At 33.8% G+C, this 16,620-nt stretch overlaps 1 protein-coding gene across 15 annotated transcripts in view; it reads left to right on the top strand.

Annotated features, from left to right (window-relative positions):
• The window catches only part of Gphn (gephyrin), a 343,860-nt gene that overhangs the window by 233,496 nt on the left and 93,744 nt on the right, over positions 1-16,620 (top strand). For 9 of the 15 annotated variants that reach the window (XM_041658068.1, XM_041658065.1, XM_041658069.1 and 6 more), the window contains one exon: positions 15,412-15,454. In XM_041658068.1, coding sequence (XP_041514002.1) covers positions 15,412-15,454 — 43 coding nt within the window. Of the gene's footprint in view, positions 1-13,139; positions 13,203-15,411; positions 15,455-16,620 lie in introns of all 15 variants that reach the window. The other 6 variants (XM_041658063.1, XM_041658061.1, XM_041658056.1 and 3 more) reach the window with 1 other exon arrangement.

Below are 16,620 nucleotides of genomic sequence, written 5' to 3'. Positions count from 1 at the left end.
GTACACATGAACTAAAAGAATGAAACACTATTGTGTTTAACTCTGTACTGAACTGCATTATAAGTTTCTATGATGCTTGACAAAAAAGGAAATTTTCAAATAAAAGCAGTACAAATAATCTAAAGTTAGATGCTACCAAGTTTGTCCCTGGTACTACTGCTTTGTGAGAATGGTCATTCCCCAAATCATGTATTTTTGCTAAAGAGTGGGAAAGACAAAAGGAGATGCTAGTGAGACCTGCAAGTAATTATTTAAGGAAATGTTGGGTAAGTTATTGTTTATATACTGAAGTACATATTTGGTTGAAGTCATTTGAATCAAAATAAGGCTTATTTTAGTAGCATTTGGATAATATTTCACAGTAATATCATCCAAATTAAAATACATCAGCCATATAACTCTGTACCCATGACAGTTTCAAAGTAGTCAATAAACCTCATAATTGCCCTCAATACTGTAAACATTTATTAGGAGTATTGTTTTATGGTCAAGTGATTAACATCCTTTAGAGCTCTATTGAGCATTCATCTTAATTCATATATACATTTTTACTAGAAAATAAACCAAATTTCTTTTTTTCCAGGTAGAGAGAAAAAATCTTTCCTTTTATTTGCCCTTTCTCATTAATTTTATTTTTTAGAACATGGTAATCAAGGATGTAATTGGAGAACTAATTTTTATATTCCTGAATCATTTTCTAGACTGTGAGTTACTAAGCTTTTCTTAATTTTACCAAAAGAAAAAAAATGCTGTAAAGAAAATCAAGTTAAGTATAGTAATTGAACCATATAACTTTAAGAATCTTTGATGAAGCAAACAAAACTTTTAACAAGTAGAAGGTTACAGTCATTTCTATATCCTTATTTTCTTTTCCAAAACCTCGCCAAATTATCAGTTTAAATCAATGTTTTAAAAGTTCAAGATAGACAAACTAAAATAATCTGAGATTATTTATTCAGTTATTGATACCGTTGGACAGGAGTCTTTATAGCTATAAGCTAAATGCATTGGCATTGTGTTTCTTTTTAGAATAAAGAGTATATAAAGGTATTTAGATGATATAAAATTCTGTTAGGAAAAACATAAACTGAAAAGTTTATTGAAAGTGGCAGTCTATTTAAATGTTCTTTCATTGGCCACTTCTCTCTTCTGTTCCCATTTTTAATTAAATGTTTCAAATACATGATTTAAAACATGACAAATTTGCATTCCCACCAGCAATGGATGAGTATACCCCTTCCTCCACAACCTCTCCAGCAAAGGCTATCATTGGTGTTTTTGATTTTAGCCATTCTGACAGGTGTAAGATGATATCTCAAAGTTGTTTTGATTTGCATTTCCCTGATCGCTAAGGAGGTTGAGCATGACCTTAAGTGTCTTTTGGCCATTTGAACTTCTTCTGTTGAGAATTCTCTGTTCAGTTCAGTGCCCCATTTTTTAATTGGGTTAATTAGCATTTTAAAGTCTAGTTTCTTGAGATCTTTTTATATTTTGGAGATCAGACCATTGTCTGTTGCGGGGTTGGTGGAGATCTTCTCCCAGTCAGTGGGTTGCCTTTTTGTCTTAGTGACAGTGTCCTTTGCTTTACAGAAGCTTCTCAGTTTCAGTAGGTCCCATTTATTCAATGTTGCCCTTAATGTCTGTGCTGCTGGGGTTATATGTAGGAAGTGGTCTCCTGTGCCCATATGTTGGAGAGTATATCCGACTTTCTCTTCTATCAGGTTCAGTGTGTTCAGACTGATATTGAGGTCTTTAATCCATTTGGACTTGAGTTTTGTGCATAGTGATAGATATGGATCTATTTTCATTCTTCTACAGGTTGACAACCAGTTCTGCCAGCACCATTTGTTGAAGATGCTCTCTTTCTTCCATTGTATACTTTTAGCTCCTTTATCGAAAATCGGGTGTTCATAGGTTTGTGGGTTAAAACCCGGGTCTTCTATTCGATTCCATTGGTCGACTTCTCTGTTTTTATGCCAATACCAAGCTGTTTTCAATACTGTAGCTCTGTAATAGAGTTTGAAGTCAGGGTGGTAATGCCTCCAGACGTTCCTTTATTGTATAAGATTGTTTTGGCTATCCTGGGTTTTTTGGTTTTTCCATATAAAGTTGATTATTGTCCTCTCAAGGTCTATCTAGAATTTTGATGGGATTTTGATGGGGATTGCATTGAATCTATAGATTGCTTTTGGGAGAATTGCCATTTTTACTGTGTTGATCCTTCCAATCCAAGAGCAAGGGAGATCCTTCCATTTTCTGGTGTCCTCTTCAATTTCTTTCTTCAAAGATTTAAAGATCTTGTCAAATAGATCTTTCACTTCCTTGGTCAGAGTTACCCCAAGATATTTTATGCCATTTGTGGCTATAGTGAAAGGGATGCTTTTCTGATTTCCCAGACTGCCCACAGGGCAGGGAACCCTGACTGCTCTTCGGACTGGAGTGGGAGGGGGGAGAGGAGTGGGATATGGGGAGTGGGGGAAGGGGGAGGGGAAAGGGAGGTGGGGAGGAGGCAGAAATTTTTAAATAAATAAATATATAAATAAAAATGCTGAATCTAAAAAGAACAATTAAATTTAGTAGTGTGGTATCAGTAATAAAAATGTTTGAGGAAATTAAATATAAATTATTATAAAGAAAGAGAATTATTTTATGAGCTATCAATGTTAATCCATTTAAGCATGAATTTATTCATAATAATAGCATTTGATTGTAGTATGAGTGTTCAAATGAGTCAAAGGGAAGACAAAGAAGTCAGAAACTACATATTATTGTACAAACTAGGCTAATATTACTCTAAATTTTTAAATATGTGAACCTGACATTGTAATTTATATTTGTCAAAAATTATTTTCATGGCTATTTTTAAGCAGAGTATGTATACTTGTAAGATCTAGGTATTTTGGTATATAATATTAACAGAGATCCTTTTTATACTGTGTTTGAAATTTACATATGTAATTTTTTAGTCACTTTATTTACTTTAAAAATATTAGCTATGGATATTCTTATATCTCACACTTATTAATGTTAAGTTTGTTATGCTGTTTAATGCTTGAATAAATTTCTGTAACAATTTAAATATCTTTTAAAATTAGGTACTTTTGGCACAATTTTATTATAAATGTCAGTAAGATTGACAGAAAATTCTGAAGTGTGATTAAGTAAAATTTAAGTTAAGGAAGTACAGGTATTTGAAACAGAAAGTAATAATTAGATAAACATAACTAACAATTAAACTCTAACCAAACTATGTTAACAGCTGAGTGGAAAAGTCCAGGTTGTAATTTATAATAAGCAAATTATTGTGAATATAGTTCAAAATTATATTTCTCCTGTATAATAACAATTAAACTGAGAACATGTCTTAATTGGTAAAATAAATAAATAAATAAAACATGACAAAAAGACATGTGCTACTCATTTAGATTTCTTCAATACTGGCGTAGAACTCATAACCTTTTGCATGCTTGGCTCTACAACTGAGATTGACATCTGCCCTTATATCCTTTTTATCAGAAATTTCTTCTTTTATCTTTCTGAAATACCAAATATTTCCAAAAGACATGTTTAATCTCATATTGCTGGAACTTTGAAGTCTTAACACCTGTGCCTTTCTGTCTCCAATCTTTGGCCATCTGACCAATTACAAGTCTTATTTGTAAACAGTCCTAGGCAGAATGAATTGAGTATAGTTCTGTTGCCTCAACTTTGGTAGTTGGCATACTATATCATAGCTATCATCATCATTATCCCAGTTATTATCATTAAAGCAATACATATTTATCCTTTACTAAATTTCAGGGATAGCGTCAACTGTTGTGCTTCAGTTAGTTTAACTCTCAAAATAAGCTCATGAGATGGTAACTCAAGACACTCCTTGATCCTTACATGACACTTGGAGTTCCTTCTGCCTTGTTAGATCTTCCCCTAGCTAGTCATCTGTCTGCCTCATCTCTAAAGTGATGTTGACTCAGAAGGCATCTTTGTCCACTGTCTTACTCAGTGTTCTATTGCTGGAAAGAGACGCCATAACCATGGCAACTCTTATAAACGAAAACATTTAATTGGAGCTGACTTACAGTTTCAGATGTTTAGTTCATTATCATGGGGAAAAGCATGGTTGCATGCACAAAGACATGGTGCTAGAGAGGTAGCTTAGAGTTCTGTATCCACACTGGCAGGTAGCTAGGGAGAGAGAGACTCGGGGCCTGGCTTGGGCTTCTGAACCCCAAAACCCACCCCCAGTGGCACACTTCCTCCAAGAAAGCCACATCTGCTCCAACAAGCCCACACCCTAATAATGCCACTCCCATGTGACTAAGCATTCAAATATATGAGCCTACATTGTATAAAGTGCTCTTATTCTCTGCTCTTATAAGTTCCAGCATAGCAAGGTCTTTTTAGGTCTTAGTCATGTTTTACTCCCTGCCAAAAACTGTTGTTCAATAAGTGAATACTATGCTATCCATGTGAATTAGTGCTTTAGCGTTCTATCTTAGAGCTATGGCTGATCAGAAAAGCATCTTTCCTTGGACCTACAGAATACACTAAGATGAAATTCACTCACATCTAAAATAATCCAATCTTGCTCATCCTGAGACTGAGTTATAAACGTGAACCCTCACAAGCATGAGAAGAGAACCAGCAGTAGATGAAGTAAACTCTAATTTTGCAAGATAATGAATGGAAGTGTGATAAAACAGCTCAAACTACACACAAACCTATATTTAACAATACGGCAGAAAAAGGAATGTCCATTTTCTTACTTAACCAGATTTTCCTTTTCTAGCATAAGGCGTGTATAATGAAGCTTTACCCAAAAGTGTATTGTCTGGACTATGCCAAACATTTGTTTTTCCCATAGGAAATTCTATATTCATTTTCATTCTGACTCTCCCTTGACTATATCTTATTAAGCTACAGTTAATTATTCAAAGTGAATTTTCAAAGAACTTGAATAAAAAAGAAAACTACATAAGGTGTGATGAGGGTGGGAGAAATAGCCTTTCTGTTTCGTTGGTGGGAAGAGCTCACCAATGTTCTCCAAATCTTCAGCCTATAGGCCGATAGTATCTGGCAGACTTTTCAGTGAAGCAGGAAATTTGAAAGACTGTCCACCTATATTGGCAGTTTGTCATTCACTTTGCTCTGTGTCCTGCAGAATGTCCGAAAGTTTTTTCTGTGAAGCAGGATCCCCGAAGAACCATTTCGCCTTGTTTTTACGAAGTTTAGTGGTCATTCTCCTGTGGAGTCCTGCATGTTCAGTTTTTATAGTATACGATCAGTCCACGCAAGAGCAGTTTCTGGCCCAAATGGCTAGCCTTGCCATATTGAGAGCAAACCCCATGAGGAGCTTCTTCAATGTCTATCATCTTGAAATAATTGGTTCACTGTCAAGAAAAGTCCTTAAAACATTTTAAATGCCATACTCTCTAGGTCTTTGAAGTGTTTAAAGATTACCTATTCATCTAAAATATATCTGTCATATCTAGAAAACCTAACTAATGTAACTATAAGTTTGACTAACATAGATGACTATTAATTTGTATTTTAAATATACATTGCATTTTTAAATAGCTGCATAAACATAATAACTTAAACAAGAGTAAAAATATACGTATAGTAAAACAAAATTGACCTTAAATTTGTATCAATAAACCAAAATCTATATCAATGCAAACTATTTTGAGATTGACAGCTGTGTTTGGGATTAAAGTAGATTTAATAATCTACCTTTAGCATTTCTATATTATATCCCCCTTTTTTCTTAAGAAAGAGATTGACTATGACCATTAATCATTTATAGCCAACCACCTTTAAATGAAAACAAACATTTGTAAACACTATTTTAGGAATTTGGGCATAGTTTTCTATACTACTTTTTGCTGATTGAGGACCATGGTAATCCTACGGGGATCCTGAGAAAATAGAATTCTGGTTAAATCTTGGCTGTAGTGGTCTTTGAGGCTGCATAGCCTCTGCCAGTTGTGTTGAAGCTGTTTTGGATGTTGCTCCCATTGATGAACTCTCGGGGTCTTATTTGATCAAACCATGTTAGCCTGGAAGGAATCCACAGAATCTCATCTTCTGTGGAAACAAAAGCAGAACCTCTTTTCTCAAACAACATATCCTTAGACACAAATTTTGAAGATACCTTTATGTTGGTTTAGCTTAGCAATCCCACAATGAAATGTTTTTCTGCAGTTATCTCACTAACAGTTAAAAATTCAAAGAAAACACAATAGTATACATAATTCAGGTGGTCTGTATTTTCTTTTAGTGCCTTTTTATATTACTTTTACTGTCTCTTTATAAAGATTTGGTTTTATTTTTTAAACTATTTCTTTCTATAACTGCCTGTACCCATTTCCTTCTTTCTTAAGCCTACATATATTTTTTAAACATTCTGTGACCCAATTAGAGTCTTTTGTCTGAATTATTTCTTTTTCTTTTTATCTGGATGTGACTTTATTGCACATCTGTTATCCTTTTCTGACTGGGAGAGTTTTTTAAATGCTAAGCGAGCATGGCTAGGCCCAGTGCAGCAGCTGTGGCTCTCAGGCTTCACCCCACATATACTATTATTTTTGGCTTTCTAACATGGCAGAGATATGTTCACCATCAACTCTAGGAGCCATGCTCAATTTCCCAGCACCTCCATACCTCCACTAAGCAGCTTGTAGCATGCTGCCCACAAACCTTTTTTGTCTGTATGAGTAAAAGCTAAAGCCACTAAAATAAAGACAAGTTACCTTACAAAATAATTATTAACCTGAATATTGAGATACAATGTCATAAATACTCAGAAATCCTTACTCATCAAATTTTTCATTGGTGCCATAATACATAATATAATCAGTATTAGTATTTTTATGCTATGATCAACATTAAAATTCTAAGAATAAAGCTTAGGAGAAAAATCAGTGAATAAATACTTGTGGGGTAGCTCTAAGGATCTGAAAACAGATCCCCAGTGCCTGTGTAAAGCCAGACACAAGTCTCTAATTCCAGAACTCCTACAGCAAGATGGAAGAGAGAGATAGGAAAATCTCCAGATGCTTGCAGGCCAGCTAGCCTGGCATATATAGCAGCAAACAAGAGACCCTGTCTCAACCAAGACAAGACAGAAGCCAATACCTTGGGTTTCCTCTGATCTCCATGAGCACACTATGATACAGATGTGAATATATGCATCAATATTAAAATGAAATAAATTGCTCAGAACAACAAATCAGAAATGTTGATAGCAAGGGGAGACCAGTCTGAGATTTGCAGTTACTATAAGTCATTGAGAATTTCTTGAGTTTAGAATTAAACTATCTAGGAACAACTTAAAAATATTCATCATTAATGAAATACATATTTCCTTAAGTCATGTACATTTTCTTATTTGGTTTTTATTCATAATGATGCTCTATATGTGCTATAATACTAATGTGTTCTTTTTAATAACAGAAAAACTCATCAGATTATTTATAAGCAAATATCAATCAGCTTTGGCTTTCGTAGTGATCATTATTCACTTCACCATCTATGGAGCCTGCAACATGTTCATATTCATTCAGAAGTCAATCCTGGAAAAAAAGAAAAAAACTCTTGATTGAAACGTTGGATATAAGCAAGTTCAGTGAAATTTAAGATGATAAAATTGTTATTACAGGGGCTGGAGCGATGGCTCAGTGGTTAAGAGCACTGCCTACTCTTCCAGAGGTCCTGAGTTTAATTCCCAGCAACCACATGGTGGCTCACAACCATCTGTAATGAGATCTGGCGCCCTCTTCTGGGGTGCGGGCATACAAGGAGGCAGAATGTTGTATACATAATAAATAAATAATAAATCTTTTAAAAAATTGTTATTACATTGAGAAATTTACAGATTGTCCCCTGAAAACAATTTATAAACATTTTTACATATAAAAATTACTCTGTGCCTATAGAAATTTATATATTGCTGATAGATAGTATTCTCGCTTTACATATTTAATCAGCAAATGACTTAGACTTCAGGGATTTAGTTATGGATGCATGTGAGTTCGTGCATGTGCACACACATGTTTGCATTTGTGTGTGAGAGAGAGAAAGAGAGAGTTTGCCTGTGATTATATAATTTTAAGTGTGATGACTGTTAAGTGAGTATACCATTTAATTCACCATTTAAACAAGAAGTAAAAAATGTGAGGGAGAAATTTTTAATTTTGAGGGAGATATATATATTCTTAGACCAACCATTTTATTTTGTGTTTCTCGTTAGGAATGTTAAATGGGCAGTTGGTTAATTCAATGGCCAATTGTGTATGTACACAAGTGTGTGTGTGTGTATGTGTGTGTGTATCCGTGTATGTGTGCATGCCAATGTGTGCGTACATTTTTTAAAGTACTCCTTTTATATAGTATCTGATAAGGAGCAAAGAATGGGGACTGGAAAGTTGGCTCAGAAGCTAAGAGCGCTTGGTGCTCTTCCAGAGTACCTGAGTTTGGTTTGCAACACCAATATCCATTGGCTTACGGCCAACTATAAGTATACAATAGGGCATCCAACACCTCTTCAAGCATTTGTAGGCACAAGACACATTGACTGTACACACCAAAAACACACATATAGATAAACAATTTTTTTAGATCTTTAATGATAATGATAGTAGAAATTTTTCTTAGAATCACCAGATTCTACAAGTAAAATAAAAAAAGGCTGATCTATTCTAGTGATCTTTTTTGCCTTGCTTCTGCCACCATTTCCCTTGGGAATCTGTCAAAGCATAGAGATTTCCTTGCAGGGAAAAAAAAGTGTATTTAAAGTAGCAAAGAAGACCAAATGGAAATCTTAAAATATTTTTTAAATTGCCGGGCGGTGGTGGCGCACGCCTTTAATCCCAGCACTCGGGAGGCAGAGGCAGGCGGATCTCTGTGAGTTCGAGGCCAGCCTGGTCTACAAGAGCTAGTTCCAGGACAGGAACCAAAAGCTACGGAGAAACCCTGACTCGAAAAATCAAAAAAAAAAAAAAAAAAAAAAAAAAAAAAAAAAAATTTTTTAAATTACTATGTTATAATAATGCCTCTTTAAATCCATTAAATATTAAATTTTTGGACTAAGTTTAGTAACTGTCATAACTTGAAAGTATGTTGAACATGAGTGATATTTTAAGATGCCACACCATGAAGAAAGAGATTCTTCCTTTGTGGTTTGTTGTCATACCACATACTGTCAACTCATAATGAAAGGAGACAGATACAGGTTACTAAATAGAAAGATGTATAATTTTATTTCTTTATCCAAGAGAATGGACCCCTGACTTTTCAAAATGTTTTAGAGTTCTTAAAAATCACATTGACTTCACTTAAATCTCCAGAAGCATCTTAATTTTATAGGTACAGAAATTATGACCCATAGAGAGAAGATAAATTGGCTAAAGACATCCAACAAAGAACTGGATTCATCCTTACACAACTAATTTCAGACTTTCCTTCAACATTTTTATGAAGCTTTAATTTAAAAAAAAAACTTACAATCTCTTGTCATTTGGGTGATGGCATGAGTTGTTGGAAATTTTTAATTCTCGTGTGCTTCAGAGTGCCAACATACAACCTATAAACTGAAAATCTGTATCAGAGCACTAACAGATTTTCATGTTAACTAACATACATTATTCTAATTACTTTTTTTATTTTGTGTGTAAGGAAATCAAAAGCTCCAAATGATAAATGTCCAACATCAAAGAACTAGGAAAAGGAAACCATTAAACTTCAATTAATGTTTCTCTTTATTCTACTGCCTCTCATGTCTTAAACAAACCAAAAATCTTTGTGTTCTTCAGTTGAATATGTTATACTTCCACAAATCTAATTAAATACAAATAATTACAAAGAAGAGGGGGGAAACCATACAAATAAAATCTTTAATGAACAGGTACTATTTTAAGATTTTCAGTAGGGATTGGCCAGAACTTTCCAAAGTGTCATAGCCATATGGTCACATGTAAAAATGAGGCCATATAATCAGGCCTGAAATAGTCTAAATTAGTTCGAAGAAATGCTTTCCTTGTGTTTTGGTCCTTTAGACATCAGACAAGCTTCTGATCTAAATGCTCTTCATCCTTTAAGATTCATCTTAGATTATATCAACTATGAAAAATATTTCCCAAATTCTTTAATCACAAATAATATTTTCTTCCTTTAAATTCCTCGGAGCTAGTGAGGAAAGGGTTATGAAAGAGGGAGGATAGTCCCAGAGTATGTTCCAGCTGTCAGTGAATCCGCTACCTTAGCCACTATTGGTAGTCACTTCTCTCTTTATAGCTTCAAATTTGTAATACATTTCATTCCTTTGAGCCCCACAAAAATCTTCATATTTCCCATAGGAAAACTAAGATTATGGGAGAACCTGCCACCTAAAATGCTAAAGCCACGCTACAGGAAAAGTCAAACTATTCTGTCCTGTTCAGAATAAAATGAAAAAGTATATTACCTGATCACAGTCACAGATCTGCTCACTAAATTGGGATATCATCCATGAATTAAAAATTCATGTCACAAAAAAAGAACAAACCAGATGGAGCTAAGTAATGCCATTCATAACAGAAACAAAGGGGTTTTGTCTTTTTTTCTGATAAGTTGTTGTAACCCTACTACTGACAAGAACAGCCCATATTTTAAGTAATATTTGCTGACAGCAAAGTCCATAGAAAATTTAGTTTCTACATGGATAAACATTTTTGTTTTTAAGCAATATAAAAAAAATTAAATTGTATCTTTCCAAACAAGATAAATTCTTGGATTATATAGTTAAGGAAATATGCAGAATTTTAATTTTGAATTTAAAGTGTGATTACTGTCCAGTTATTAGTCATGCAAAAATTTAAAATGATTTTCTTTATATTCATCAAAGAAAATGATTATTTTCTTCTTGCTTTTGACCCCATTTGAACAACTGCTCAGAATTTTTTTCATGGGAGCCATGTTTGTAGCATTTCTGAAGAAAGAATATCAATGAGCCTGGTGAGAAGCAACGGAATTAGTTTTGTGAGGTTGGATTAATATTTATGTACAATCAATTATTATCCTTATTTTAATATTTTCATCCTAAGATTGTTATGCACCTATCCTTGGAATGGTTTTGATTTAGTTTCTTGTAGTCCCTCTGCCCCCTTCTGTGAAGTGTAGAAGGAAAGAGATCTTTGTTGTTTGCACTTCCTTATACTCCCACTAACTAGCTGTACACATCTGGCTTCCATTGGAGAGCCCCTGACATCGCAGGGAACGGTGATCAAAATTCCACACTCTAGCTTCAAGCTGGGGGCTCGTAGCTACGCAGCATTGAAAGGGAATCTTTTCCTGGCTTCTTTAAAATGAGCATGGTGATGGGATGGTTTAAGGGAAGAACACCTCTCAAATCACATGACCACTGCTGTGCTTTCGTGTGTCCTGCTTTCTTCATAACAGCTTGGCACTACATTCTTTCCTTGTATTGTTAGTGGACCTTTTTTGTATGTATGAATGAGCTGGGAGCTGGGGACATAAATGAATGGTTATACATTATGCATGCATCTTTCACCATTAGAGTGATGTGCCTTCCCTTAATGTATCACAAATTATATTCATATTTAACTTCTGTGTCCTGAGTGATTGAGCTGTTTCTGTTTCTCCCTTTTTGGTGTGAGATTTGTATGTTATTGATATGTTTGGACATTTACACCTTCCGTTGTTCATGTTACATTAAATGTAAGTTAAAATTTTCTCTCGAAAGAGTTAGCTTTCCATGTTGGACTGGAAAAGTCTTCATTTCTGTGTAGCATTTCATGTTATTATAACCTATGGCTTTCAATTGTACCTCCTATAATGAAGAGCTGACTTTAAACCCTGTGCTATTCTTATAATGACCTAAGTGTAAGGTAAGTAATTTATCTGTCTCTAGAGATTGTGGCTGCTTGTTAAAATTTTTCTCAGCTTTTTAAAAAGGCATTTTGCTTTTGCTCCTTACCATTTATTGTGTTGTCCTTCTTTTCTTTCTGTTTCATATCTTAAGATTTATTAATAAGCAATGTGATCTTAAGCAAAAATTCTATTTCACATGTAAACACATGTCTAAATATATTATTTGATGTCTCGTATCTTGATGAGTTAGTGGATACCTGTGTCTTCAGTAAGTCTCCTTTGTTTTCTTTTCCTCCATTTACTTGAATAAATACACTGTTCTTACATTGTTCTAGTCTTAATTCCTGTGGAAGGGAGAATCATTCATCTATGCTATAAAACCAGCCAGCTGTTAATTGCAACAAAATAACATAGTTAATTGCAATAAAATAAAATATTTTAATAATAAAATTATAGGTATTATAATATTATACATTCCATTTAACCATTCATTTTCTTCCCTTAGAATGTAATCCCATAATCTCAGAGTAATTAATTTTCACATTTGCCTTTTTCCCTGCTTTTTAAACTAGTAACAAAATAAAATGAAATAAAGCTTGATACTCAACTTGATACTCCTTTAAAATTAAATTTTATTATATTATGTTATATAAAAACCTTATTATTAAGATTTTATTAAAAAATAAATACTATAAATATGACATTATATAGCTTAGTCATTCCATACATACATTAACAGTAAATTTTTTAAAATTACTTTCTTTGAGGTTTTTTTTAGATAAATACTTTCAAAATCACTAAATAAAATCTTATAATCCCCAATTTAATCTGGTTCAACAGCCAATGTAACATAAATGGGAAAAAATTTCACTACTTTTGGCAATTTGCAAACCTTGATAAAGGGTTCTATTTCAGAGAACTGAATTGGTTTCGTTCTCCAATGTTTCCTCTAGAGCTGTTTGAAATTTGTGGTTCCAAACTAAGGTATAAAAAGGCAATATGGGTTTCTTTATACGTATTATAAACAGTTGTGGGGTTTTGTTAATTTTTAAGCCATTTAGGAAAGCAGGAAAGATGTAGGATGTTTTTGTTTGCTTTGCTTTGGTTAGAAAATACCAGGGAGTTCTTTACTACCATTCCCATTATATACATTATCAGATGTATATAATAGACTTTGTGTAAATTTGTTGGAACATTTTATGAGACAATTTGAACTACTCATCTGAACTGCACTGTTCATTGTAAATTTCTTGTTTCTATCCATACACTAGCTCCACTCTAGATTGGAAGGGCTTAAAGATGAACTCTGGAGGAATAGAGGCTACGACTTAAGAGTAACTATTACTGACCAAAGGAGCTACTTTCCACTCGCAAACATTGCTTTGCGCGATGGGTTTGGCTCCTTCACGTCTTGTTTCACATCCTGTTGAAGACTTTCTTGACTTCCATTTGACTTCTTTGAGCTGTTTTGTCTTTCAACATTTCCTCTTTCTTTTCCTTCTTTCTCCCAGATTTTCTTTCCATGCTTTTAGCGTTCTCTTGTGTTGAGTCACTTTTTCAAATGTAGTATCTCTCTTTATTAAGCTTGTCTATTAATTTGTCTGTTGGTGTGTGTTTCTTTTCTCTGTTAGACTGTAGTAGTAGAATTACACTTGTTTTCATTCCATGGTATGCAAATTGCTTATTTATTTTGCATAAAGTTCATTATTTACACTTATCTTCTTGGATATGAATTTCAATAAGAAATAGTAGAGCATTCTCCATTTATACACTGTCCCCCTTATGTAAGCCTATGCTTTATTATTTTTATTTTCCACATTTAATTCCTCAGTCTCCCTTTCTGCTTTTTCTTTTCTTTGTTCTCATATTTTCTTCCATGTCTTATTTTATTTAAGTCACTAATTCCTTTCTCATTTGGTCCAGAATTGTTCTTCGATAAGACTTGTAAATAAAAGAATTTATAAATTTCTTTTTCTGTATTAGTGTCATTGTACTATACCAAAAAATACTTAAGCAGTCTGGGCCAAAAGAAAAGAACTAACATTTTTAATTGTTTGTTCATTTTGCTGTGTGTATGCACGTGTGCATGGTGCCCGTGTGTGTGTGTGTGTGTGTGTGTGTGTGTGTGTGTGTGTTTACATTATTTGCTTTGGTTTTTGCTGATTGCCTTTGTCTGCTCATTTTTATTATTATTTCTTTAAACATTAACAATTTGCTTTTTTCAGGGAAGGACAGCCATAACCTACCCTAAGTTACAACATTCCTTTCATAAACTGTTTCATATATCTTTAGACTGTGTTAAGCTATAGAAAGTTCTTTGTTGTGTATATATCCATCTGGGGCAAGCTGCTGTGGAGTGGGAGGAAGAGGTGTGGGCCTTGAATAAAGTTATATCTAAAATTAATAGCAGTACCATTTAGCATGGCCATTGAATACAGCCATTTGGCAAATTTCAAAAGAAATATGCTACTTTAACCTTCATTTTTCAATAAAAGCATAAAGAACCCCTAATTGACAAATTATATGCACACCTAAACTGGCTAATAAAGGAGTTGAATTTAACTCATTTCCACTAGAAAAATCTTTCATAGCCAGTATTATAAGAAGTTATTATAATCAGTATTACAAAAGTTATTACCATCAAAGGAAAATATTACAGATAAGAATTTTTCTTTTTTCCTTGTTATCACATATATAATAAAATTCATTACAATAGAATATTCAATTTTAATTTCACTTTGATTTTGTTATTATTAAAGTACAGACATACAAAATATTTTAGATTAAGGATTAATATTCAAAACTGAATATACAGTATTGAATTTCTTTCATATATAGTCATCCTTCAATAACTGTAATAAGTTCTTATCAAGACCTCCATACATCCAAATCCAAAAGATATTCAATTCTCATGTAATAAAATGGCATATACTACTTACATACAGCCTAAGTACATCCAACCATATACTCTACTCTATATTGTCTCTAGCTTACTAGGCAAGTGCTCTACCATTGAGCCACATCTGCAACCCTCATCTCTATTTATTACTATTTTATAACCTAATGCAATATGAATGCTATGTAAATAATTGCTGTATTGTATTCCATGAGGAATAATGACAAGGAAATAAAGATCACATGTGCAGTACAGATATAGTTGGTAGTGCTGGTGTTTTGTGTTGGTTTTCTCTCCTCCTTTTTTTCTTTTCCTTTTGATCCACAGTGTGTTGAATCTGCAGATATGAAACCCACAGACATGGAGGGCCACCTGGACTGATCTCAAATACACATAAATTGCTTTGAGTATTATCTTTGTCCAATTTATAATATTGTACCTTAAATATTTTTCTGGAACTCATTCTTTTTTAAGTAAAAATGAATTAAATATATCTGAAAAATGTAATAAACTTTTACTAACATGTTGTGATAGCCAAGATAAATAAAACCTTTTCTCCTAATCCTCAGGAGCTTGCCCATTAAGCATACTTATCTTACAGTCCATATTATAAGCCCTAAATTACTGAGTCTGTGCTCTTTCTGCAGGTCCAGTCCAGGTGCAGCAGCAAGGAGAACATTCTCAGAGCCAGTAAGTAGTCACCATTCCAGGTAGGCTACCAACTATGTACACTGTGGCTCAACAGAATAGAGAGCTAAAGAATGATGAAAAAAATGAAGATGAGCAATGATGAAAGTTTATATCAAGAATATGAATTTTATAAAATCCACCATCTGAAAATTTTCTTAATATCAATATAAGTAAATGTCTCCCCAAATCTAATTATTTTTGCAAGCTGAATGGAATTTGATGCATTTAACTTAAGGTGAAAGTGAGCTCCTCTGTGACCTTAAGGTGAAGAATCTTCCCCTTTAATAGTCTCATTGCACAAATGATTTAATGACAGACTACATAAAAATAACTCTAATGTAAGTTCATGAACGCCAGAGAGGGAGAAGCAAGCTGGGCATACATGATTGTAGCTTCAGCACTTAAGGATGAAGCAGGAAGATCCTAAGCTTTGGGCCAGCCTGTGCTATATCATGAGACCACGTCTCAAAAGTGGGTTGGTGTGGGTAGGTAATAAACAATAATTTTGTCAATATGATTTCCAAAAGATTTTACTTTCACAGGCAAAATGTTATAGAACATTGTTCCTGGTCCAAGAATAGAAAATCCTTAAGCTCTCTTTTGGTTTGAGCACTACAATGTTAACTTGAAGGTCACTAAACTTTGTATATTCATTTCCTTGTTTTATAAAAATGAAACTGTAAATAGGTTTTTAAAAAAAAAACTAGTATCTTTTAAAAAAAAAAACTAGTATTCTTAAAGTGAAATCCTGTTGAAAAATTTCCCATTAAAGCTTTGAGATCCTCCAGAGAAAATTGCTGCATAATGTTAATTGTTTTATTATTTTTCTGTCTCTTAAAAATTTGATGACATCATTCAATCTTTTTCCTATTGGTTTTCAGTAGATGTACAGAATGAGCAGAATTAAATAGGTTTGCTAGCTGCCCACACTAATGGGAGTTTATACTGTAGTAGAGTGTCAGTGTTATTTAGCAATCAGAGCATACTTGGAGGGCTGGAGAGACAGCTCGAGGAGGGGGAAAAGCAAGTCATAGCCGTATGCACAGCGATTCCCAGCACTGTGAGGAATGGAGACTAGAGGGTCTGGAGCTTGCTCGAGTATCCACCCAGAATAACGATGATGGGGAGAAGGCACGCTCCAGGTTCAAGGAAAGCACCTTTCTCAA

Source organism: Microtus oregoni, unplaced genomic scaffold (genome assembly GCF_018167655.1).
Source record: "Microtus oregoni isolate MIOR12 unplaced genomic scaffold, Mior012 000009F_ref0000495, whole genome shotgun sequence".
Classification (NCBI taxonomy): domain Eukaryota; kingdom Metazoa; phylum Chordata; class Mammalia; order Rodentia; family Cricetidae; genus Microtus; species Microtus oregoni.
The sequence above is the reverse complement of the archived record's forward strand: the minus strand, read 5'-3'. Positions and strand labels throughout refer to the sequence as shown.